General features: G+C 43.4%; 4 protein-coding genes across 11 annotated transcripts in view; 2 read left to right on the top strand and 2 right to left on the bottom strand.

The window, feature by feature from the left end:
- rnaseh2a (ribonuclease H2, subunit A) overlaps nt 1-2,980 on the bottom strand; it is a 12,046-nt gene extending 9,066 nt beyond the window's left edge. For 4 of the 5 annotated variants that reach the window (XM_042104432.1, XM_042104431.1, XM_042104433.1 and 1 more), the window contains exons 1-4: nt 2,913-2,980; nt 1,503-1,634; nt 546-617; nt 146-272 (exon numbers count right to left, since the gene is read on the bottom strand). In XM_042104432.1, coding sequence (XP_041960366.1) covers nt 146-272; nt 546-617; nt 1,503-1,629 — 326 coding nt within the window. In that variant the 5' untranslated portion in view covers nt 1,630-1,634; nt 2,913-2,980. Of the gene's footprint in view, nt 1-145; nt 273-545; nt 618-1,502; nt 1,647-2,912 lie in introns of all 5 variants that reach the window. The other variant, XM_042104428.1, reaches the window with a different exon arrangement.
- Nucleotides 1-25,000, top strand: part of LOC121718806 (NACHT, LRR and PYD domains-containing protein 3-like) — an 849,641-nt gene that overhangs the window by 70,498 nt on the left and 754,143 nt on the right. The window lies entirely within an intron of this gene.
- prdx2 (peroxiredoxin 2) lies at nt 3,167-9,927 on the top strand. Its single transcript, XM_042104488.1, has 6 exons — nt 3,167-3,320; nt 4,641-4,758; nt 5,517-5,670; nt 6,616-6,738; nt 8,862-8,992; nt 9,198-9,927. Exons 2-6 carry the CDS (start codon nt 4,656-4,658, stop codon nt 9,278-9,280), a joined length of 594 nt encoding a protein of 197 aa, XP_041960422.1. The 5' UTR covers nt 3,167-3,320; nt 4,641-4,655; the 3' UTR covers nt 9,281-9,927.
- LOC121718956 (transcription factor jun-B-like) lies at nt 19,027-20,932 on the bottom strand. Of its 2 annotated transcripts, XM_042104415.1 has the most exons (2): nt 20,770-20,930; nt 19,027-20,460 (listed from the first exon to the last, which is right to left on the bottom strand). In XM_042104415.1, exon 2 carries the CDS (start codon nt 20,420-20,422, stop codon nt 19,490-19,492), a length of 933 nt encoding a protein of 310 aa, XP_041960349.1. In that variant the 5' UTR covers nt 20,423-20,460; nt 20,770-20,930; the 3' UTR covers nt 19,027-19,489. The 2 variants fall into 2 exon arrangements, with proteins under 2 accessions (XP_041960349.1, XP_041960348.1); XM_042104414.1 differs by having other exon boundaries at nt 19,027-20,932.

The following is a 25,000-nucleotide window of genomic DNA, read 5'->3' on the forward strand; positions in this document are numbered from 1 at the left end:
TGTGTGTGTACCTCTGCAGCATACTGGTGGAGATGGTGTTGTGTGTGTGTGTGTGTGTGTGTGTGTGTGTGTGTGTGTGTGTGTGTGTGTACCTCTGCAGCATGCTGGTGGAGATGGTGTTGTGTGTGTGTGTGTGTGTGTGTACCTCTGCAGCATGCTGGTGGAGATAGTGTTGGGTGAGAGCACCTGTAGTGTCCAGCCCACAAAGCTCTTGGCCTCATCCAGCTTCTTAAACAGACTCTCCCTCTGCTCCTCTGTCAGAGTCTTAGAGTCTGGAAAACAAACAAACAAACAAACAAACAAACAAACAAACAAACAAATAAATAAAAACAAATAAAATCAACATTCTCCCTCTGCTCCTCTGTCAGAGTCTTAGAGTCTAGAAAACAAACAAACAAACAAATAATCCCTCCTCTCTCCTCTCCGTCTTGGAGTTGGGAAACATACACACGATCAAGCAACACATACACACACGATCAAGCAACACATACACACACGATCAAGCAACACATACACAATAACCAATCAGACAGTTGGCAACAGACCTGCTAGTTTCAGGCCCTTGAGGTCCTCTTTCTTCGACACAGGACAGAAACATATCCCGTAAACCATGGGCCCTGAGAACCAGACAAACAGCAATATAAATGCGTGTATTGATGTTAACATATACTGTACACAGTAATATTAATACGTGTATTGATGTTAACACAGAGGTGGGCAAACTGCGGCCCGTGGGCCGCATCTGGCCCGCCAAGCACTTTCATCTGGCCCGCCGAGCATTTAATTTAGTTATCAGGCTGCTCGCTATTTTTTTTCCTGCGATAGAGACGACGTTGGTTAGCTTTACTGCAAACTGCTTTTCACTCTCCTTAGATAACGTTTACAATGTCAATGTCAAAACATCATGTTAAATAGAGATAACATCATGTTAAACTAAGTTAACTCTTAGTTATCTCCTTTGCAGCAGATCTAACGTGAACATTATGCAATCCATTTAATTGGGAACGCATCTGAACTCACGAGAGGGAGAGAGAGCCGCAGGTTCCAGCTCGCTTGTGATTGTTGATAATTGATATCTCCTTCTTATAAGAAGTTAGTTGTTAGTTGTTCGTGGATTGTCCTATATTTGGCGTTGAAAATTGAAACGTCTTTAGACATGAAATTGTCTTTTTGTGGGTCCATTGCGTCGCATTGCTCCAGTCGCTCGCGTTGAGAAGTTCAACTTTTGCTGCACCGACGGACAACAACAGACGGCACCAGCCAATCAAATTACAGTTATACCTTAAGTCATTTGCATAGCTACAGTCGGGAACACCCACTGGCATGCGATGATGGAACGCAACTGTGTGTGGAAGCCGTAACCCTTCACCAAGGGTCACCAAAAAATAAAACATCTTAACCTTAATCAAAATATGTTTAGTTAGCGTGGACAGACAACTGGCTATCAAAGCGTTTCCGACAGTTAAACACACGATAATGCAACAACATGGTGGCCAACCGACCCAACACCGGTCCGCGGCCAGCTTCATCGATGCCCAGGCAGCAGTCTTCGGTTTTGCATATGTCGGGTATCGGGGAAGACAGGCGGCAGCTGACAGTGTTGTCTTCTTCAAACTGACTGAGATCCATGGTGGCTGACAATGAAAGTTAAAGACATAGATGCTTACCATTACCTTTAGATCACAGTCAGACAACATGCAGCAAGTTATTATGTTAGTTATGGTAGGGTGAAATACCTCACAAACTGTTCATGCATCGGTAGCCTACAACAAGCGGTTCCTGAGTAGCCCGGTTTTAAAATAGCAACAGATTTCAACATGGTCTCCAACTTTGGGCCAAAATTATAATGTAGGCCTAATCTCTAATGTAGGCCTAATCTCTAAAGTAGGCCTAATGTAAACTATTTATGGCAGTAGGGCCTACAAACATTTTTGTAAATTGCTCAACCAGAGTAGGCCTATCTCATTATCATGGTTCTCATATTACCAGATTCCAGACAATTCCACACAAAATATGAATATACATTTCTATTGGCATGCTTCCTAGTGACATTGATATAAAATATAAAGAAAAAAAATCATGAGACACAAATGATTCATGATCATACTTTCCTAGATATGGGTATAGCCCACTGTCTTGAAAAGGGAAGATATGCCTAGATGGTGTTCACAATGACCCAAGAAAACTAGTTTATATCAGCTTAACTAGCTGAATAACACAGGTGACCACTAGGCTGCTGTATAATTTCATGGAGTGCTGAATATGTAGCCAACACTATTTTGGACCATTTCTGAATTGTGAAACTGTGAAGAAAATATGCTTTGTGGTTGTGAACTTCACATCACATGCCACCTGTGTGTGCATGGTTAAAATTCTGAAGAGCAAAATAATGAAGTATAACCTCTGAGTTTCTTTTCAAAGTGCACCAGATTGATACACCAGTGCAGCTCTAGGTCTAGTGACGCCCCTGGGACAGTTTCCCAGTTTTAAGTTTACAAAGATTAAAAAATTATATGTTTTGTTGGTATTTACGCTTCTCAACTGAAAATGTCCCCGGATTTTGTCTCAGAAATCTGGTCACTAAACAAATTGAGGCCTACACGAAGCTGTGAATACCTGTTTGCAGATCTGTGCTACTGATTACAAAGTATTAACATTTGGGCAACAATGTTATTATAAGAGATTCAATGACGTTAACTACTCTAAATATAGCTAGCTAGTTAACTAGCAATTATGGCTAAACTCAACAGACAAGTTACATTTATAAGCAAACGAGAGCGTTTGATTCGTTATTCTCTTGACGCATTCTGTGAGGGGATTATTATCTATTACATATGTTTAAAGTTAATCTGCTATTGCACAGGTTCCTATTAAACATTATATAGTCTGCATGAAACCGACATGAAACTCACCCCGACCAGCGTCTGTCTGTCAACTACATTTGGCGCCAGTACGACGTCAAAATGACATTTAACCCGACCCATTGCCTTATGGGAAATGTATTTCACACTGTAGTTTACCAACCCAACTGAATTGCATGCATAACATTTTAAATAAAATACAAGGAACATGTCATATTAATATCGATATGTACCAAAATATAAGTCAATGTTTGTTTTATTTGTTTCAAACATCTCTAAACGAAGCTCATAGCATACAACTCTCGCTCCGCCTTCTGAGTGACGCTCTCTTGGCTTGTGCTCCCCAGTCAAACTGAGAGACACTATAAACTTCCTTCGCCGGGTGCGCTTCAAAAGAGTCTGGTGCTAACCTACGTCTTCTCAATCTGCTTTCTGTCTTTTCTGCGGGAACAAAACCCCGTAAGTCCTGAACATTATTATGCCTGCCATAGACAGCTTGCATCTTGGGTACATAATTATTTTTAAGGGCAAAATTTTCTGTTTGTGTATGCTTTTCGACAATCTTGATTTCGCTAACACAAAAGACCACGCATGTTCAGGTCATGCTATCCTATGCAACAGTCAAGTTCACGTTAGCTAGTTTGCTGGCGCAGATATGCCCTCGTATCGTCTATAGTGTTTGATTTAGAGATTGGTAGCCAATGTGCTGCATTCAACATTTTAAGGTGGTGATATAGTTATTTAAAGTTTGTACAATCTTGACTTATCAAGTCATACCGGCCGCACATTGTTGCAGCGCTGGTGCAGACAGCTAGCTAGTTTATCTTGTTAGCTTAGCCTCCGGTGAGTTAGCCATATTGAGGTTGACGTTAACTTGCTATTCGCCTGGTGAAATGCCCCTGCGGAACATTTATCAGTTATTTTGGCATGTAGGGATTGTTTTAAATGTGTTGTAGTCTGCAACGATCGATGCATTTGCTTATATAATGCAAAACTGGTCTATTCCACTACGTCCTTTGTGCAGTGGGCCTAGCGTTACGAATGAATTATGTTAGGTTACGTTATGAAAGTCTTTTGGTGAGCATTGATTCTTGAAGCCTAGTCAACGAACTGTTTGTCTAACGTGCAAAGTCCTCTGTACCTCAAGGGCTGGTCTTTGCCTACTTAGCTGTGACGACAGAGCAAGGTGTTTAATCCACATTTACTTGTCAATTAAAATAATTGTGCAAGCACTTAACGAGCCGCAGGGTGTTGATTGTAACAAAAACAACGTTACATTTCTAACGTTAGTGAAAACTTAGAGTGACAAAACAGAAATGTATTTATGTATTTATTGAACTGATTATCGCAATATGAATGAGGAGGGGTACTACTAGGCCTTGTGTTAAGAAATTGCCTGAAATCCTTCAAAAGCCCATTGTTCCCCGTAAGCTTATCGACCCACTGACGTTCATGTGACTGGGTGTGAGAAGGCGAGGGGGGGAAGTTTCTAGAAGAAGCAATGTTGGCTATTCAACATCCAGCCTCTAGGTTGCCTTGGAAATGGTGTCGTCTTTTCTTTTTTTTCATGTAGACTTGAAGAAAATGGCAACAAAGGCCCCGTTTCAGACGTTGTTTTTTTTTTGCTCTCTTCACACTGGCGCCTAAAGGTGGTTGCCTTGTGAACAAGCAGTGAGTGAGTGAGTTGGGCAGAGATCCCACAGTGTTTCATGTGTAGTGTAATACTTGCTGGCGGCTGGCTGGGTTGTGATGTAAATGTCCGTTTCTCTCTGTCTGCAGTGACGTCTGTCCAACATGTCCTCTGGAAACGCTAAGATCGGCCAGCCTGCGCCCCAGTTCAAGGCTACCGCCGTGGTGGACGGCCAGTTTAAGGACATCCAGCTGTCCGAGTACAGAGGTGCGTACAGACCGCCGACGTACGTGTGTGTGTGTGTGTGTGTGTTTGTGTGTGTGTGTGGTGATGGGGTGGTACAGTCACAGTCACTCCCTATGGATTTTAGAGAGAGATAATTCATTATATTCAGTTAAACCAATGCTGGCAAAATCCATAGCCCAGGACTGTAGCAGATCCTAGCACTAAATCCATAGCCCAGGACTGTAGCAGATCCTAGCACTAAATCCATAGGGACTGTAGCTGATCCTAGCACTAAATCCATAGGGACTGTAGCAGATCCTAGCACTAAATCCATAGCCTAGGACTGTAGCAGATCCTAGCACTAAATCCATAGTCACTCCCTATAGGCAGATGCAATGCACGTTATTCAGTCAAACCAACGTTGACTGCTGAAAGAGGGAAAAAAATAACAATCATTTGAATATATACATGTCAGGTGAAAATACACCAACGCACAGACACAGACGCACACATAGACAGCTTCTCATGCCTCTCTTCCCTAATCTCTCTCTCTCTCTCCCTCTCATGTGTTTGTCTCTCTCTCTTTCTCTCTCTCTTTTGTGTGTTCGTCTCTCTCTCTCGTTCTCTCTCTTTCTCTCTTTCTTGTGTGTTTCTCTCTCTCTCTCTCTCTCTCTCTCTCTCTCTCTCTCTCTCTCTCTCTCTCTCTCTCTTGTGTGTTTGTCTCTCTCTCTCGTTCTCTCTCTTTCTCTCTCTCTCGTGTGTGTGCATCTCTCTCTCCCTTCATCAAATCGTGTGTGTAGGGAAGTACGTGGTGCTGTTCTTCTACCCTCTGGACTTCACATTCGTGTGTCCCACGGAGATCATCGCCTTCAGCGAGCGTGCCGGAGAGTTCCGCAAGACTGGCTGCGAGCTCATCGCCTGCTCCACCGACTCCCACTTCAGCCACTTGGCCTGGTGTGTGTGTGTGTGTGTGTGTGTGTGTGAGTGGGCACAAGATCAGCTGCTCTCACTTCAGCCACCTGGTGTGTGTGTGCGTGTGCGCCAATCCAGGCTCTCTCTGTTAAGTGGCACTTTCATTAGCAACATTGATGGAACACCACCTGGGTTAGACAACACTGATCTCTTGCAAAACTGAAGCCATCCTTCTGTTGTATAAAAGCTGGGTTGTCAAGTGATCCATCCGGACACAAACATATTTTTCCTGTGTGGACAGTCAGACAAGGGTCACTATCTATTGTTACACGTTCTAGAAGAGTCCACAGACTAGTGAAGACAGACTGAAGTGTACACACACACACACGTGGCTGTTGCACGCTTAGACTTTGACTAAGGTTATCAGCCGCGGAGCCCCTTCCCAGGCGTGTGTGCAATGTGGTGATAAGGTGACGGTTAGCCTCGTGAAGAGACACAGCCAGGCCCCGATACCGCCAGAACAACGGTCACTACGAGAGCGCTCACTCGGAGGATTCCGAATTCAAACCTGCAACGGTCGCTCCGAGAGCGCTCACTCTCGGAACTCCGAGAGATCCGAATTAAAACCTGCCAGAGCAACGGTCACTCAGAGAGATTCAAAAGAGAGAGAGATAGAGAGAGATAGAGATATCCCCCAGTGTGTGCGTACGCATACCACAGGGAGCGAGAGGGAGACACAGCTCCAAACCCACTAGACACATGCCCAGGTCAACAATGAATGGTCAGGTGGGGTCTTAACAGATGTCCTCAAGTATCGCGTGTGCAGAATTGTTCAGATGGCATCTGCTCAAGTTTATGATCACATTCTTGTGATATTAACCCCTCTCTCTCTCTCTCTCTCTCTCTCTCTCTCTCTCTCTCTCTCTCTCTCTCTCTCTCTCTCTCTCTCTCTCTCTCTCTCTCTCTCTCTCTCTCTCTCTCTCTCAGGATCAACACCCCCCGTAAGCAGGGTGGTCTGGGTAAGATGGACATCCCTCTGGTGGCTGACCTGAACCATGCCATCTGCCAGGACTACGGTGTCCTCAAGGAGGGCGAAGGCATCGCCTACAGGTTAGGACCCCCACCATCCACCACAGATGTTGTCTTAGCCCAATATATTAACTAGGGGTGTGAATCTCTCATGTAAAAGACGATACGATTCACATCTAGATACATGGGCACGATTCGATACAAGAAAAGATACATGTTCATAAAAAACGATTCGGTTCGATGCAGTTGAAGAACGGAAAGCATTCTGAAAGATTTTTTATCATTTGCTTAAGGTGCACATTCATTTTATATTATCAATTATCATGGTCATGTCAATTAGGCAAAAAAATGTGTGAATATGATTATCTAAACTGAGGTTTGTATCATACTGTATTGAAATGAAAAAAGAATAGTCTACATTTCAGTCAAACACCGCAGCAAAATACAACATAAAAATACATTTTTATAGATTTATAGAGTTAGAGTTATAGAGTTATATCTGATTGTTTTCAAGGAGCTGTAGCCTATTGTTGAGGTAAGACAATACCGAAATAAAATAAAACAGTGCTTAAGACAATCTTGGCCTTTTCTCAGATAGCCTACAAGAACAAAATAGGCCTAGCCTACATATCAATGAACTGGGCCTATTTTGTTCCAAGTCTGAGTGAATATGAACTAAATAATAATAATTTGTGCATCGTTTTAGCAGCAAAGGCCAAATTATTCTTTAACATTAAGGAAATCCCTTCATCAAACGTAAGGCTACTCTACAGACTATCGTTGCCGTTTAGGAATGCTATAGTAGGCTAAGTGTTTAATTTCGCACTGGATTTTGAAAAACAAAAGAGTAAAAATTGTCAAAGAAACGACCGAGTGCGAGTTGTCACGTGCTTAAGTTGCAGTAGATGTATGGGTAATGAAGTCCTTTGACAACTTTGGGCAGTGAGTGTAGCCCAAAACAAACTTCATTACCCACAAATCCGTGCCACGTGTGGAAGTGGGATGAACGCGCTGCTTGCAACGTAAATTAGAGTCTGAGCGAGCAGAAAAGGTTGTGAACCGATTCGTAACAAGTTAATCGATATAACGACCGGTTCATTTCAGTTTTATTCCGATAAGGGGCTTAACATATCGATGTAGCCGTATCTTACACGTTAAAAACGGATACCGATACGTATCGGTTAATCTTTACACCCCTAATATTAACCTACAGGTTAGGACCCCCACCATCCACAACAGAGATTGTGTTAGCCCAATATATTAATATATTAACCTACAGGTTAGGACCCCCACCATCCACAACAGAGATTGTGTTAGCCCAATATATTAATATATTAACCTTCAGGTTAGGACCCCATCATCCACCACAGAGATTGTGTTAGCCCAATATATTAACCTCCAGTTAGGACCCCATCATCCACCACAGAGGTTGCGTTAGCCCAATAGTTTCTGTCATTGACAAACAATGATGGGGGAAAAATGTGAAGGGTGTGCATCATTTTCACAGATTAGAACACTGACGGCGCTTACAGCCACTGGTGTTCTGAATAAAATTAGAAGTTGATTAGTCCCATGTCTCTTCTGATCAACTCTCACTAACTGACAAAACATCTGACTGACAAACTGACAAAAAAGTCATGAGCTAAAGTTAACATCCCTGTGTTGAAACAAATTCATATCTAGGTATGACTGCTTCACAGTATTTTCCCAGGCCACAGGTGATTTTCACTTAGATTTGGGATATTAGATTTATCTTTTAAATTTAAATTATGTATTTGTTATAGTAATGTCTTGTGTCTATCTATCATTCATTCATTCAGCTTCCATGCCCTTGGGCCCACATCATTCTGAGGAGGATCTGTGTGCGTTGTGTCCCTTGGTATAAAAACTTACAGCAAATAACTGTAAATAGACATATAAACGTAAATGGAAATAGAACGGAGGTCATCTGCTTGCTGGGTCTAGGGTCATGGATTCTGGGCTTGGTGGGTGTGGGATGTGGTGTGAGCGTGTGCATTTAGTGTTCTTGTTAAAGGAGCGGGACTATAGTGCCTGAATTCAGGTGTGTCCCCAGACCCTATAAGATCTGAAAATGGATCATTTCAAAAGTGTTTTTATTTTCGCTTTTCCCTAGTTTCCGATTATTTCAGGCACAGGAAGTACAAATATGTTCAGAGATCCCCAATTTTCTCTCTCTCTCTCAGGGGGCTGTTTGTGATTGACGATAAGGGCATCCTGCGCCAGATCACCATTAATGACCTGCCTGTGGGCCGCTCTGTGGATGAGACCCTGCGCCTGGTGCAAGCCTTCCAGCACACCGACAAACACGGAGAAGGTGTGTGTGTGTGTTTGTGGTCATGCCAATGAAGCAAAGTGCTCTGTACGGTGTGTGTGCTTGTGACATACTGAACGTGACACCAGTTGTGTTTACTATATATCAGAACATTCCATGAAGGTAAAACTGCCGATTTTAGTTTAGAAGCACTGGGGGGCGTGTGTGTGTACGTCTGTTCTAACGCTGCCACCTCTGTCATCCTCAGTGTGCCCAGCCGGTTGGAAGCCTGGCAGTGACACAATCATCCCAGACGTCGCCAAGAGCAAGGAGTTCTTCTCCAAGCAGTAAACCGCCCTGAGCAGCACTGGCCTGAGCTCCCGAAGCACTTATCCCACACACACACCCACACACACACACACACACACACGCAGTACTAAACACTAAAACACATGCTAACTACAAACCTCTTACACACACACACGCATACACGCACAAACGCTTCCCAGGTTCTCAAAGCACTTGTTGTAGACTCGTAGGAAAGGAGAGGTGGCTGCAGAGGTCAGACGGGTCGTTTAGCGGCTGAGCGGCCCTCCCTGATTGGCTAATTTTAGCGGCTAAATTGAGGCTAGTCTGGCCTCCTCCCTCCGCAATCACCCTCTTGCTCACTCGGAGTTGTGACCTCTCCTCTCCTCTGCTCTGCTGTTTTTCTTCTCTGTACTTCTCTTTCTGGTATTCCTTTAAAAGTAGCCTTAAGCTGTACGCCGTAGTCCAGAGCACTGAACATCGTGTGTGTGTGTGTCTGACCCTTTTTCTTTTTTTTTTTTTCTGTCTTTCTTTCTTTCGTCCTCTCTCACTTGTTCTCTGACTGATTAGGAAGTTTAAAAAAGACAAGTCAAAAAAGTATTTTGTACCTTGCAAATGTTGTGGAGTCTGAACAACCAGGACTATGCGTTTGCAGTGTGTTGTAGACAAATAAACCCAATGGTGTTGAACAACCAGGACTACGTGTTTGCAGTTTGTTGTAGCATTTTGAAAACTTACAGCCTCTCAATATGTTATTAGAATGTTTGCGAAAGTTCTGCACTATGATGTGCCAATCGCGCTCAGAGATTTTCCCCAGACTATGTAAAGAACTATAGAACTATATATTGTTTGCGTAGAATTCTAGAAGGAACCAGGAAAATTATTCACTCCTCAACAGGTTATAGCATTTTGAACTCGCAACCCTTACAGCCTGGTCACTTATTAGTGGATGTCAGTTATGTCTTTGAGGCTTCAGGGCTTAGACCTTAGGGATGAGAACGGGATGCAGCCCATCTCTGATAGACCGTACAGTATTTCCCACAGAATTACTTTCTATTTGTGGTCGTAGGTGACAGGGGTGTTCACAGTTTTGAACAAATTTGGGCAACATGGTTCTGATATCCGGATTTAATCACGATTTAGCCAGTCGTCTTCTATGCCAACATATAGATTCTGTGCATGCAGGCGAGGCTGTGCAAAGGCACACATAGCTTTACAATGATGGGATCCAATTTAAGTAGTACAATATAGATCATTGCGTGGTGGTCAGTGTTTATATTGTGGTGGGCCGCCACAAATAAGTCAATGTATGGGAGACACTGCCGTAATCTTCAGGCCGTGTTTCCCATACATTTACTTATTTGTGGCGGCCCACCACAATATCAACACTGACCACCACGCAATTTGGGAGAAGACAAGAAAAGCTGCTGTGTCTAACTCTCATTTCACCTGTCTTTCAGGATGACTTTTCTCTGATGGACCATAATCTTCAGGCCGAATATTTCAATCTGCAAAAAAAACAAACAGTGGTTCTGTGGTTATCGTGTTGTCACGCGTCATGAGTGTCTCGGAAAAATTCAATTTCCCAGCCTAAGTCATCAAATTCATAATGGTTATGATTTATGATAATTTGTTTGCAAAGCTCTGCTGTGTTACTCCACCACTGCAGTAAATGAGTGGGTGAATTTCCAGTAAACAATTTTGTGAACAGTCATGGGAATTTCATTAAGGGTCCTTACATTTTTATTTAATATGTATGTCAATAAACATTGTTTGGGATCCCTCGGTTTGTATTACTGGGTATTTGCTACTGCATTTGTTACATGTCCCAAGTGTGGAACTGATGTAACAAAGATATTAAAAAAAAAAAAAAAAGTATCCTGTAAGACAGGTGAAATAAAAGGAGATTTAGACGCCGCAGCTTTCCATGTTTTCTCCCAAATTGCATCTTGTTTATTTATTCAGAGTAAATCACAAAATATCTGCATTCATTGTTTTGTTCAAGTCCCAGTGTGGTGTACAATATACATTTAACATTTATAATATATAAATATATAGTCTACTATTATTATCATATCCAATGCATACATAAACAATTCATACAAAACATTGCTATATTTCCATTTCCCAAAATAACACTATCACATATCATATACTCTATAAAGTCTATATTAAAATTCCAACATATCAGTTATCCAAGGCCACTGTGGCTGCATAGAGTACTTTAACATGGCTACATTGTAATTAAAGTTGTAGCTGCATATAGCTGCCTAGCGAATACTGGACTAAAACATTCAAACTGCATTTGATTACTGGCAAAGGCTACAAGACATAAGCATCATTTTAAATTACTTAAACTAAACAGCAATGACCATTTACAAAACCATTTGTAAACCCTGTGTGTGTGGACTAATTCATACTTATTCAAGTTGGCAAAAATGACCGTTTCTAAAAACCAGTGTGAACTTATACATTCTCATTAATGTTGGCAAAATAACCATTTCTAAAACCAGAGGCAGACAGAGTACACAGCTTCATTACTTGAGTAAAAGTACAGATACCCTTTGCTAAATTTTACTCAAGTAAAAGTACAACAGTCAGATGTCTACTTAAGTAAAAGTACTTGAGTATCAAGAGTACAAGAGCAGCCTACATTTTCTAAATATTGCATTACTACTGCCATAGTGCTTACATTTATGTACAGAAACGTCCTACATGGAGAAAATGTTAATGTTAGTACCTTGGAGAATGTAAAAGGAATTGAAAGTAAAATCAAGTCATTTTCATCCATTTTTACCATGTTGCCAAGGATGGGCAGTATTTCTAATACATGTATTTCAAATACAAAATACTATTTTGTAATTGAAACACTTGAAGTGAAAACTATCATTAACTTGTTCAGAAAATTTAAATAGTCTGGCGAGGTGGGGCCACAGGTTGGCACATTCCCAGGATGGACCTGCTGCGTCTTCATCCATTGTTTCGTCCATGGTTTCGTCTCTTTATCTAAATCTGATGGAGTTGACTTTAGCGGAAAGCTGAATGTGATTGCTGATAGACTGTCCCAATCAGTGGCGCCTGCACAGTCCAATCACGTTTGAGAGGGAAACAACAAATTGAGCGTTTCCGAGATTTTTCTTTTTTTCCTTTTTTTAAACATAGTAATAATAGTACTAATAAATAATGAATAACAAATTAATGTTAATAATAGTAAAATGTTAATAGCTAAATAACATAAATAATAATAACAACATTTTACTGTAATACTGTGGCTTATTAATGGAATATTGGCTCCTGGAGGCTGACGTTGGCTTGGTGATGCAGGAAACGGCTCTAGTACCAACCAAGTGTTTTGTTATGGCCATTATTAGTACTATAATAATAACTAGATGTACCGCAGAGTCAAAATATGACCGCCGCCCAGTCCAGCACATTTTTTCCACAAAAAGAAATCACGCTGAAAGACCTATATGATTCTGTCTCACTAAATTGCATTATCCACACTCAATTCTCACTGGTATCTGCTAGACAACAAGTACCAAAACATGATTAGTTCATAGATTTCACATGTAAAATTAATTTTATACAACCCCACCTCCATCTTGCCTGTTCATTATTCTGAGAAATTCTTGATTGTTTGTGTTATGTTTATGTTATGTGTGTGTGTGTGTGTGTGTGAGTGTGTGTGTGTGTGTGTGTGTGTGTGCGTGCTTGTGTGTGTGCCTGCGTATGTGCCTGTGCATGCAAGCGTACATATGTCTACTGTGTGAGTATGTGTCATACATATGATTACTGTGAATGTATGTGTGTGTGTGTATCTGTTTGTGCACATGTGTGCACATGAAATGGGTTAACATGACCCCTGGAGGCCACCTACAGGCCAGTTGGTGTATAGTAACATAAATTAATTTATTGTGTGGCCCCCCATGAACGGAATTCCACAAAACTTGGCGTGCATACAGAGGGTGTCGTAATGATCCTACACTTCCAATTTCGTGCAGTTTTGACTATGTTAGGTCACAGATACCTTCAATTACAGCACCTCATTTTTACTTTTTTGTGTTTAACTAGGTGGCGCTATACATGAAATGAGTGGTTATGGAATGGGTTGACATGGCCCCTTGAGATCAACATACAAAAAAAAAATGGGCCTCCTAAACCCTACGGTTTCCGAGATATTCACAGAAAACTGTGTCTGCCCTACCCTCTTTTCGGGGGGTCCAGTCCAGCGGGGGGGCTACAGATCAAAACGAAAAACGATGGTTCCATGCTATCCATGTGGGGTTACATGCCCACCAAGTTTTGTGTACCCCGGTCTTTCAGTGTCCCGGGAATCCTTGTTGGTGTACGGTCACTAAATGTACACATAAATTATTTTATTGTAAGGCCCCCCATGAACGAATGTTCACAAAACTTGGCATGCATTCGGAGGGTGTCATAATGATCCTACACTTTTAATTGCGTGCAGTTTTGACCATGTCAGCCAGATATATTGTGATGAAAACACCTAATTTTTTGCTTTTTAATTTTTAACTAGGTGGCGCTATACATGAAATAAGTGGTAATGGGATGGGTTGACATGCCCCCTTAAGACCAACATACAAAAAAAAGGTGGACCTCCTAGGCCCTACGGTTCTCGAGATATTCACAGAAAACTATCTCCGGTCACCTACAGGCCAGTTGGTGTATAGTAACATAAATTAATTTATTGTGTGGCCCCCCATGAACGGAATTCCACAAAACTTGGCGTGCATTCAGAGCGTGTCATAATGATCCTACACTTCCAATTTCGTGCAGTTTTGACTATGTTAGGTCACAGATACCTGCGATTACAACACCTCATTTTTACTTTTTTGTGTTTAACTAGGTGGCGCTATACATGAAATGAGTGGTTATGGAATGGGTTGACATGGCCCCTTGAGATCAACATACAAAAAAAAATGGTCCTCCTAAACCTTACAGTTCTTGAGATATTCACAGAAAACTGTGTCTGCCCTACCCTCCTTTCGTGGGGGTGCAGTCCAGCGGGGGGGGGCTACAGATCAAAACGAAAAACGATGGTTCCATGCTATCCATATGGGGTTACATGCCCACCAAGTTTCGTCTACCCCGGTCTTTCAGTGTCCCGGGAATCCTTGACGGAAATTTGGACATGCGAAAAATAAAAAAAATTTAAAAAAATAAAAAATCTGACTAAACCTATATGACCGCCGCTTCGCTGCGTGGCGGTCATAATAATACGCTTTATCTGTATAGCACTTTTCATACACAGAATGCAGCTCAGTGTGCTTACCACTTGGAGCATTTAACACAATGAACAGAGGAGTTCCAAGTACGTGGTTTAGTGATAAACCTGGGTAACTTAACTCAGAGTAAGAGGTAAACCTCCTACAACAAGAGCCCTATGGCATTGTTTTGTTAGGAGAATGAAGCCATATAGCTCTTCTATTAGGAGGTTTACCACTTACTCTGTGTTAACTAACCCAGGTTTGTCACTTAACCTCATACTTGGAATACCCCCCAGTACTGCTGCTCTTGTCACAGTCACACTCTCTTTCTGAAACACACAGCCAACTTCTGAGAGGGGGGGGGGGGGGGGTTCTCCATTATGTTTCCACTACTGCTGCCACAATATAATGTTGATGTTATTATAATGTTTATATATTAAAGGTGCCATGTGTAATGTCCGCCAAAAATCAATTCATACTCCACATTCCATAAAAGATGGGGGCAGTATACCTCCAGAAGGTGAGTTGGTCTACCCTAGAGTAACAACCGAGACATGTGTATTGCAGTTTGGCTGGTGGTTATGTTGCCCGCATACTGCCTCCCATGGCGGAAACTGGTATTATGACACCTGTCGGGCTGTGGCTAGTAATTTAGCATGCTAATTCAGGTTGATATCTCTGCAGCACTATACCTTGTCATTTTTTTTAATGACATCATCGCCCTTATTTCTTCTCATTCTTTTGATGTGTGTAGCTCATTTTTTTTATATTTTTACCTCAATTCTTACACATGGCACCTTTAATGTTGATGTTATTATAATGTTGATATATTAATGTTGATGTTAATATTATAATGTTGATGTTGATATTATTACAACATTTTCAACATTTAAGGACAATGCTGTACTCACATTTACGTTTACAAAGCGACTAACAGCAAGAGAACTAGAACCGACATCGCATCTGAAGCTGTGAGATGTTGGGGTACATGAAGGAAAAGACATCGCATCTGAAGCTGTGAAATATTGGAGTACATGACATCGCATCTGAAGCTGTGAAATATTGGGGTACATGACATCGCATCTGAAGCTGTAAAATATTGGGGTACATGAAGGTTCCTCGGTCATGTTACTCGGAGACCACCTTGCAGCGTGCCAGTCTTGCCCAGTGAGCAGTGTGGAGGGTAGGCACTCAGAGTACGGGTGGACAGTACACACACACACACGCACAAACACACACACATATACACACACACACACACACAGGCACACATGCACACACACACACACACACACACGCACATACACACAGACACACACACACACACTTCTCCATCCTGGCACTCTAGAATGGGGCGTTGCTCACTGAGAGAACCATGTTACCGGACTCCTAATAAGGGAAACAAACAGGGATTTCAGAATGTAGTCAATGGAAGGTTCCATTCGATGATCTATTTTAATTTAGTTTATTTAGCACAGACACATGCTTTACTATCTGAATGTAGGGGAAAAAAATCCTATCTTATCTTTGAATAGTTATTTAGCCATTACAGAACTATTGTTTCAGTAATAGGAAAATAGGATTGTTCCTTCTTTGAAAATTAAGAGTAAACGGTTAGCTATGTTTTCTGTAGTGAATCCTACAGTATAATTCCGTAATGAATGTCCCAAAACATAAAACAAACCGTCACTCCTCAAAGGCTTAACAAGAGATTAAAGACCCAGCATCGGCCCCTGTTCCCTTCACGGTCATATCCCCATTTTTCCAGCACGTAGTTCACACGTCTAGCCACTAGATGGAGCTCCAACCTGGAGATTCCATGTTGGAGGGCAAAGAAGCGATTCCGTCGGCAGTCGAGAATGTAACTCACGACTCAGGCTTGTTGAACTGGTTCGACACACCCACCCAGTCACTCAGTCACCGTGTCAGTTTCGATTGGATTGGATTAGATTAGAGATACTTTATATTCCACGCCAGAAGGGGAACCACAGTGTCCCGGCAGCCATTGAGAACATGCAGACACACGACTCATATGCAACCCCCACAAGACAACCTGAGATTGTGTAGATACAGGCTACTGTTTGAGTGAAACCATTAAGCACGCACACACACACACAGACACACTCACACACACAAGCTATACTGTTTGAGTGAAACCATAGGTCATACTCAGTACTGTTTCCATACCTTTTCTGTTTTCAACCCTAAAACCCTAACAAAAGCATAACACCAGTGTGTGTGTTGTGTGCATACTTATATACAATAGCACTACATTGGAGGTGTGTGTGTTTGTGAATATGTGTGTGTCTGTGTGTGTGTGTCTGTGTGTGTGTGTGTGTACCTGTGGGTTGTGCACCTGAGGTTTTAGGTCTTGCTTGCACACCCACACTTGAGGCAGGTCGCTATGTGGTTTAATTTCAAACCACATCTTTGAACATTACAGACTTGCGTACACAGACACACACACACACACACACACACACACACACACACAGAGAGAGTCTCCGTAGGTAAAACACCTCAGCACAGCATAACAACCTGTCTAACCAACGGAATGTCATATTATGGGATGTTCCGCAATGTGTTCCACAAACACATCACTGTAATGTCAAAGGCCAAAGGTCAACTTTATTTGTATAGCTTTACTGGCACAAGTGCAACTCAAGGTGCTGTGCACAGACATACAGTAAATATGAACAATTCTTAACTGTTTAAACCAGATCACAGGCATAATATGAACAATTCTCAACTGTTAAACTAATAATTACATACATACTATAATTATTATTTATAATAATAATAAATAATACATACATACATAAATAAATAAATACACACACACACACACATATACATACATACATACATACATACATACATACATACATACTCTTTAATCCATTACAGAGAATACCTCCAACTAGTTTGAGTTCCATGGCCACGTCTACAGGTCTTTTTCTGTGTGTGTGTGTGTGTGTGTGTGTGTGGTGTGTGTGTGTGTGCGATTATCTGTGTCTGTGTGAGTGTGATTTTGTGTGTCTCTGTGTGTGTGTGTGTGTGTGTGTGTGTGAGTGAGTGTCTGTGTGTCTGTGTTTGAATTCCATGGCCACCTCTACAGGTCTTTTTCAGTGCAAGAATAGCTCTGCTTTCGTCTTTGAGAGCAACGTGCTGTCACAGCATGTGGGTAACAAGAAATCCTAATTATTTGCACAGAATTGATGAAGTGTGATCTGTGTGTATGTGTGTGTGTGTGAGAGAGAGAGAGAGAGAGAGAGAGAGAGAGATTGTTGGATGGGTTCAGCCAAGTAATCACAATTTGAGGGAGGCCAGATCCCGGTATTATGGAAAGACTAAAAAAAACGACTTACTTTTATTTATTTAAAACTACTTACTTTTATTTATTTTGAGGATATGCTTGTTGGAATCACTTTGAGCATTTTCAATGTGAGCAATTGCTGGGTCATGCGGTATGTTTATCCTTTATTCTTATATGTTAAGGGAGTGTTAAGGGAGTGTTGTACTTTGAGAGGAAAGATTAACCAGTCAAATTCCTTGTTTGTTTACACCTGGCCAATAAAGATGATTCTGATGTTGATAAAGTGAACTGTAAAGAAAAAAGAGTCTTTAAAGCTAAGTAAAGGCTGATGATAATTAGCGTCTTTAAAGCACACCACAAACGGACTGATGATTAGTTGCCAGGCTCTTAATTCTGTTTGTGTGAAGGATGTCTAATGTCGTGTATTAAATACTCGTCAAAAACGAGCAGGCTAGGCCTTCACCTTTTGAAAGAGTATGTCTAGTACAGATGAAGGGGGTAACTCCGGCCGTCTCGGTGGGTGCCTGTGGAGTGCCACTTCGCATGCCATTATGTGACTATTAACTACTGTCAGAAATGATCAGAGAGGATAACAATGTTGTGTAATTTATTTTTTCTAGCTCAAACACGTTGGCCATTTTGCTGTTTACATCGGGGCCATTGGAACATCTCCGTTCCTGAGAATCACACTGTTGTTTTTTTCTACTCTCGAGCTGTGCGTATTTTGGAACTTTCGAGCCTACCTGGAAAATGCCCGTGCGTGTGTATTTTTAAACGAGCGCACTTTCGCTGATACTGTTTTGGGAACGTAGTGCGAGCTGTGGTGTCCCTGCGAGCCGCGGGGAATCTCCCCGCGCGCTGTTTTTTCTCCCTTCTCGCGCGGTCCCATTCATGTGAACGTCAAAGACTTGCACAGAGAAAGAGAGAGAGAGAGAGAAAAAACAATCCGGGGCCCTCTTAACCGGTATTGTAGGCGGGAGTTCCCGGCAAACCTACCCTCTGACGCAAAATAGGCCTACAAAAACTGCCCATATATGGACTCTGCGTCAACAGGAAAAACTACCCAACGTGGGCTCGTCTGCGACGTCAGGGACGTTTCTGCATGAAGTGGTGGTTTCTGTTGATGTACTTTAACTATTTAGTGCCTCAAATGTGAGAACATAGTTTTAGAGGCCGTTCATAAATAGCGCATAGGCCTACTTAACACTTGAATCAAACTATCCCAATACAATCACACAGAGAGTGAGTTTAAATTTCCAGTTGTTTTACTTAAATACAAATAAAAAAGCATTTTGTTCATAAACTTGGGTCGGGATCAACCTGACAATAAACACAATAACTTATTCTTGACATTCACAAAATAAATTGTCCGAGTGATAGGCTACATAATACATATACAATTCAAATAAGGACTGAATGTAAAAAAATATTGACCAAACAAATAAACTGAAACAAAACATTAAGCTGAACGCAAGCGTCCGAGTGTTTCCTTGCCTTTGGGCTTCAGAGGTACCGTTGATCTGACACAGTCATTTGTTAAACAAACACGCACACAAACTAACGACATATTCAACATGTGGAGCCTACAAACACAACTTCAGACGTGGAATGTGCATGAATTCAGTGCCGTCAAGCTCGTGGCTTTGTAAAACAGTTGTAGATAAAGTCTTTTTAACACATCCAGTGTTTGCCCCCCCCCCCCCCCCCCCTTCAGTACGATTTGATTTTTGGCGTTAGTGCCAATTGACATCCGCTGTTGACGTGGGTCATCACCTTGCGTTTGAGCTGCGCGACCTGCTCGCGCAAGAGCGTGGCCGCGCTGGACAGGCCGGCGTTGTCCGTCTTGAGCACTTTCACTTTGTCCTCCAGGCGCGCGATGCGCTCCAGCTTGCGCTTGCGACACTTGGTGGCCGCCAGACGGTTCCGGAGCCTCTTGCGCTCGGCCTTGACGCGCTCCTGATCCTCCATGTCAATGGGGGACATCGGAGGCGAGCCGCCGTCGCTGCTCTGGAGGTCCGGCACCGTCTGTGGCTCCTCCTTGAGCGACACGAGCCGCTGCGGGTGCAGCGCGGAGCTGGACAGCGCGTGCTGGTGGTGAAAGGGGATGTGTGCGGAGGTCTGTTGAGGAGGGTAGTGCGGGTGGTGCGGCAGGTAGCTGATGGTGGTCGTGGGGTAGCTGGCGTGCGTGGCTGCTGGCGTGAGATTAGTGTTGGGCCCGCAGGAGTTGAGCGTGGTGTAGATGGGGTTGTCCGAGGCCAGCGACGCGGCGAAGACCGAGGATGCCACCGAGCAGGTCGACATTCCGCCGGCGCCGATCGACACGTTCGGAGGAGGCGCCATCTGGTTCAGCTTGTGCATCTCGTCCAGAGCTTTGACGAAGCCGTCCACGAAGCCCTCCTGGTCCTCGGTGGCGATTCCCCGGCTGACGCTGCTGTGGTGGTACCCGGGCAGATACTGGCCAGGTGTAGGCGTGGTGGTGATGACACCGTTGCCGTTGATCAGCCGCTCGAGCTCAGGTGAGGCGAGTTTGAGTGACGCCGCCGCCGCGTCCGAGTTGGCCGGATTGAAGAAGTCCGAGTCGGTGGTGGACGCGCGCAGGTGTGTCTTGTAGCTCCGGTATGGCTCGGCGAAGGTCACGTTCATGTTCTGCTTGAGGAACTTGAAGTCGTGCAGAGCGGCTTCTGAGTGACCATAAGCAGAGAGAAACGAGTCATCATAAAAAGGCTGCTCCATTTTGGTGGACATACGGATTGCAATGCACAAAGTTTGTTTTTATGGCTACGAGCACAAAGCAGAGTCAGAGAGGGCACTGGCTGCCGTCCCGGCTAGAGCAAAACACTCAGTCGGACTTTCCAGCTCTAATGTAAACTTAAAAAACTCAACTTAGAAAAAAGCTCCGTAAAAGATCCGTAATGTTTTAACACCGGAAGCCCTGATTCTATCAAAGAAGAAAAGTAGGAAGTTTCCAAAGTAGTTTAACGCTACTGTACCAAGAAGATTTGCGCTCCAGACACGTTTTCTTTTGACTGGTGTATCAAACTGATGATCCGTTGTCTGACTGCAGTGAGCGGAGAGGAACTGATTCCGCGATCACGGCGCTTTAAACACGGGCTTGTTACTCCGAGGGCAAGAATACAACTCATATCTGTCTTTGCCGCTGCATGCCTTTTTACAGAACTCGTCAGCGAAGGGAAATGTCCGTGATTGGTCGGTTGCAGTGTGACGTTGGTGACGTGATGACGGTATTGCCAGGAATCACTCGGGTTGAAAACAGCCTGGAGCGAGCATAGACGCGAGCCAACTTCGCCACCGGGCACGGAGGTGTAAATTTTATTTCACCACCTCGACGCAAAAATGTGCCGGGCGCTCAGCCACATGGAAGGAAATATGGCAAGACGTCAGTTTGGCTGTCTGAGCACGTTGGGCGCGCGCTCACACACACACACACACACACACACGTACACACACACAGGATCCCAGGCTGGGTATTATTTTACAAAACAGAGTGAATGGACAATTTTGTTCCCTCACTGACTATATGTGGCATCCAGCAGAAGTTCCCACGCCTATGTAGCCTATAAAGCATGTGTATCTCTGTGCGTGCATTAGTTGCGCAGAAGTAGAGGAAATCGCATTTATTCATACCAGACATCAGACTTACACAGCCAGCACATTCCCCATAAGCACAGGGCTACATCTCGTTTTTTCATATCCCATTAGTGCCAACATCCAGGAAAGAGCAGTTTATACGCTCCCCCCCCCCCCCCCCCCATTGTACAAACTTAGGCCAACACATGACGTAGCGTTTTGTTACACATGACTGTTAAGAGTTTTAAGTATTCTTCTCATAGTCTTCTTTCAAACACACATGCGGTGTTCCGTTATTCGATTCCACTACATTTAAAAGGCACAGTTTGATATGATTCGATTTGAATATGATTTCGTTTGTGCCTATATGATTCAGTTTGTGCCTATATTATTCAGTTTGTGTTTACTCTAAACGGCTATTGGCCGTGGGAGAAACAGTCCCCAAACTCTCACATAACATCTGTCAGCCACACTGTTCGCGAGGAGTCCCCGGCTAGGGTATTGATCCAAGAAGGGCGCGCGTGTTGAGTCACGTTATTATCGCTGAGGCCTTTTATGGGCACCCGCGGAGGAAAGGAAGAGGTAGAGAGAGAGACGGGAAGCCTACTCCCTTCTCGGCCCGGTTCCAACATGACACCCCCCGCGGCGGGTGCAGAGGCGTGGGCCGCTGGGGGAGGAGGACGGGAAGGGCGGACGAGGGTAGCATCGTGCCTTCACAGCCAGTGCGAGATCTCCACCGGTGCTGGCAGCTGAACCCCGGACGCAGTAGCGGCGAGCGAGCGGCGAGACGTAGGTGGTTCCCACTCAGCTCCAAATAAACTACCATCCTGCAGTAGTCTACTGAATGCAGACAAAATGAACACCGAATCAGCAGTTAGGCCTAACAATATTTCTGAGTCAGTCAGAGTAATTTTCTATATCTTGAGCTGATGCACAATGCAACTGCTCACTAAATCTAAAATATTAATGCACTGACTGAATACCAGTGAAATAAAAATGGCTTTAAAAGTTACACATACACACCACCACCACCACCCCCGATTAGAGCCCACCATCAAAATAGGCTACAGGCTAAACAGGCACACAGGGGTGTTTACATTGTGGATTCATTGTGGATAGGTTGTTATTGTCGCTATTTGTACATATTTTTGTAGGCCTACTGTTCACTTTCTTTCTGCGTAAAAGACTTTGGTCAACCGTCGGGTTTTTAAACTGTTATACAGGCTAAAAAACTCACTCGAGTTTCTTTTTGTTTTTTCATCCAAATGGTTACGTCAGGTTGCCTTGCCAGTGCGGAACATTCAGCCACACACACGTGTGGCTAAAACAGACGGCATGAATTAAAAATAAATAAATACAGGAAACCATGACAGCTCGAGAAACAAACAACACCTGGCCGGCGCGCGTGGGTTGTGGAGGACTGGCGGCGCGCGAGGCCTCCGGGAACACCTGTTCAGTCCCGTGTGAAGAAAGAAGGCACTGTCTCTCCAGTATGGTAATGCGCTCGTGAATCACCGTGGCCAGCGCGCTCTCTCTCTCTCTCTCACAAACACACACACACACAGACAGACGCCCACGCCCCGTGTTGTCGTCCCGGCGCGACTCTCTCGACCTCTCACCTATTTTGACAGGTCTGTGTGTGTTGTTGTCGAGGGCACGGGCACGCGCACTGGCTCGGGATTAGCCTACTGGCTCCAAGACCGCCGGGTGGCTGCTTGGAAAACACACGCACGGAAGGATCATAGAGGAAAGGAAAGACAGGAGGAATTATCCTCACATAGAATACTAACACACACACCCCCCCCCCCACACACACACACACACACAAGCACACACGTAGCCTAGGCTACAGATAATATTGAGTCTTTATATTCTCTGTCTCTGACTTTTCAAGACAAGGAAATGATGTTAAATGTATTTGTTTATGAGATCTAAATGATATGCTATGTGAAGGGTTTCTCTCTCTCTCTTTCTCTCTCTCTCACACACACACACACACACACACACACATTTCTACGTGGACTTCACATACCCATAGTATCAGCTGCAAGGGCCACAGTGTGTCACAGAATGTGATCAATCACAAGCTCTCACTCTGAACAGGACGCAGCCCTGATGAATGACACTAAGTAAGGGATAATGTATAGAACGCCGGTCATTACTGGGAACATAAGTCCCGACAGGGCGAACCGGACCCCGACGCGCAGCGGAGGGGTTTTGTTCCGCCCTGAAGGGACTTATGCAACATGAATGCAACTTAGTGCAGTTTAACACACTGAGCTAGCACACTCCGCCCCAAATCCGACATAGTGCAGTTTAGCACACTGAGCTAGCACGCTTGTCACCGACATAAATGCAACTTAGTGCAGTTTAGCATACTGAGCTAGCACACTAGTCACCGCCGCAAATGCCACTTAGTGTAGGCTAGTTTAGCACACTGAGCTAGCACTCTAGTCACCGCCATAAATACACACTAGTCACCGCCGCAAATGCCACTTAGTGTAGGCTAGTTTAGCACACTGAGCTAGCACTCTAGTCACCGCCATATAGTGATGGGGACGAGACCGCCTATGCCGAGTCCGAGACAAGACCGAGTCTTTGAAGGGTCGAGACCGAGTCGAGACCGAGTCCGTTGGTTTTCAAATACAGTTGAGTCCGAGTCAAGACCGAGTCTTTGAGGAAGCAAGTCCGAGTCGAGACCGAGTCCTTTAGGAGTCGAGACCGAGTCGAGACCAAGACCATAAAAACATGTCAGTTTTCATATGATTTAATATCAGCCCAATTAATAATCAACAGTTAGGCCCAGGCTTGGAATTTCACCATTTTAGGGGCAAGGCCACTTGGCCTTCAGTTGGGCATATTTGGTGGGGGGCACAAAGGCCACATGTCAGGGCACCAAGGCCAAAGTTAACTATACAGTAGAAGGCTATAAAAATAATCAAAGTTGTATTTAGCCTATTCACAGCAGTAGACCTGCATCACTGTATGAAACATTACAAAAACATGAAACATGACATATTACATAGAACTGTAAATCATCTGATCATCTAATATTTAGATGTCTAGGCTATATTTAATATTTATATTATATTTGGCCTGTTATGGAATCATGTATGGAACAATTTAAGCACAGCTCAGCTTTAAGATACTCAAATAGCCTAGATGCATGCTTAGCATTTTTTGATCATTAAGACTCCTTTCACAAACTCTTAGTCAGCTGTATATCCTCTGATTTTAATATTTACCTATATCAGGGCAATATTTGTAACATTTATTTTGTATTTGGCCTGTTATGAAATCATGAAGAACGATTGAAACACATTTTGAAACCTAAAGACCAAAGTTGGAGACATGAATGTAGACCTTGCTGCAGATTACATTTTTAATTTAACCGGAATACTCTGGAATGGCTTACTGTACAGGGGACTGCTTTATTTCTGGTAAGGTCTGCTGTTTATTCTGATATATGGTTTGTCATGTGTTGAACTAAGGGTTCGTGAAGTATTCCACCGAGATGAATGGGTAGGGGAGATGGGTATAGCACCTTATGTAGACGTTATGATTACATTTAATTATATTATTTACTTTTCTCGCGAACCGTTCACCACAGCAATTAGCGGCTAACATCGTTTA

The sequence above is a fragment of the Alosa sapidissima genome, chromosome 9 (assembly GCF_018492685.1).
Source record: "Alosa sapidissima isolate fAloSap1 chromosome 9, fAloSap1.pri, whole genome shotgun sequence".
NCBI classification, from domain to species: Eukaryota; Metazoa; Chordata; class Actinopteri; order Clupeiformes; family Clupeidae; genus Alosa; species Alosa sapidissima.

Excerpts from the sequence above, each read along its gene's own strand:
- prdx2 (XM_042104488.1), top strand. The coding sequence starts at position 4,656 with ATGTCCTCTGGAAACGCTAAGATCGGCCAGCCTGCGCCCCAGTTCAAG. Across the intron at positions 5,671-6,615 it reads CACTTCAGCCACTTGGCCTG|GATCAACACCCCCCGTAAGC; the intron begins GTGTGTGTGTGT and ends TCTCTCTCTCAG. Across the intron at positions 6,739-8,861 it reads GGCGAAGGCATCGCCTACAG|GGGGCTGTTTGTGATTGACG; the intron begins GTTAGGACCCCC and ends TCTCTCTCTCAG.
- LOC121718956 (XM_042104414.1), bottom strand. The coding sequence starts at position 20,524 with ATGTCCACCAAAATGGAGCAGCCTTTTTATGATGACTCGTTTCTCTCT.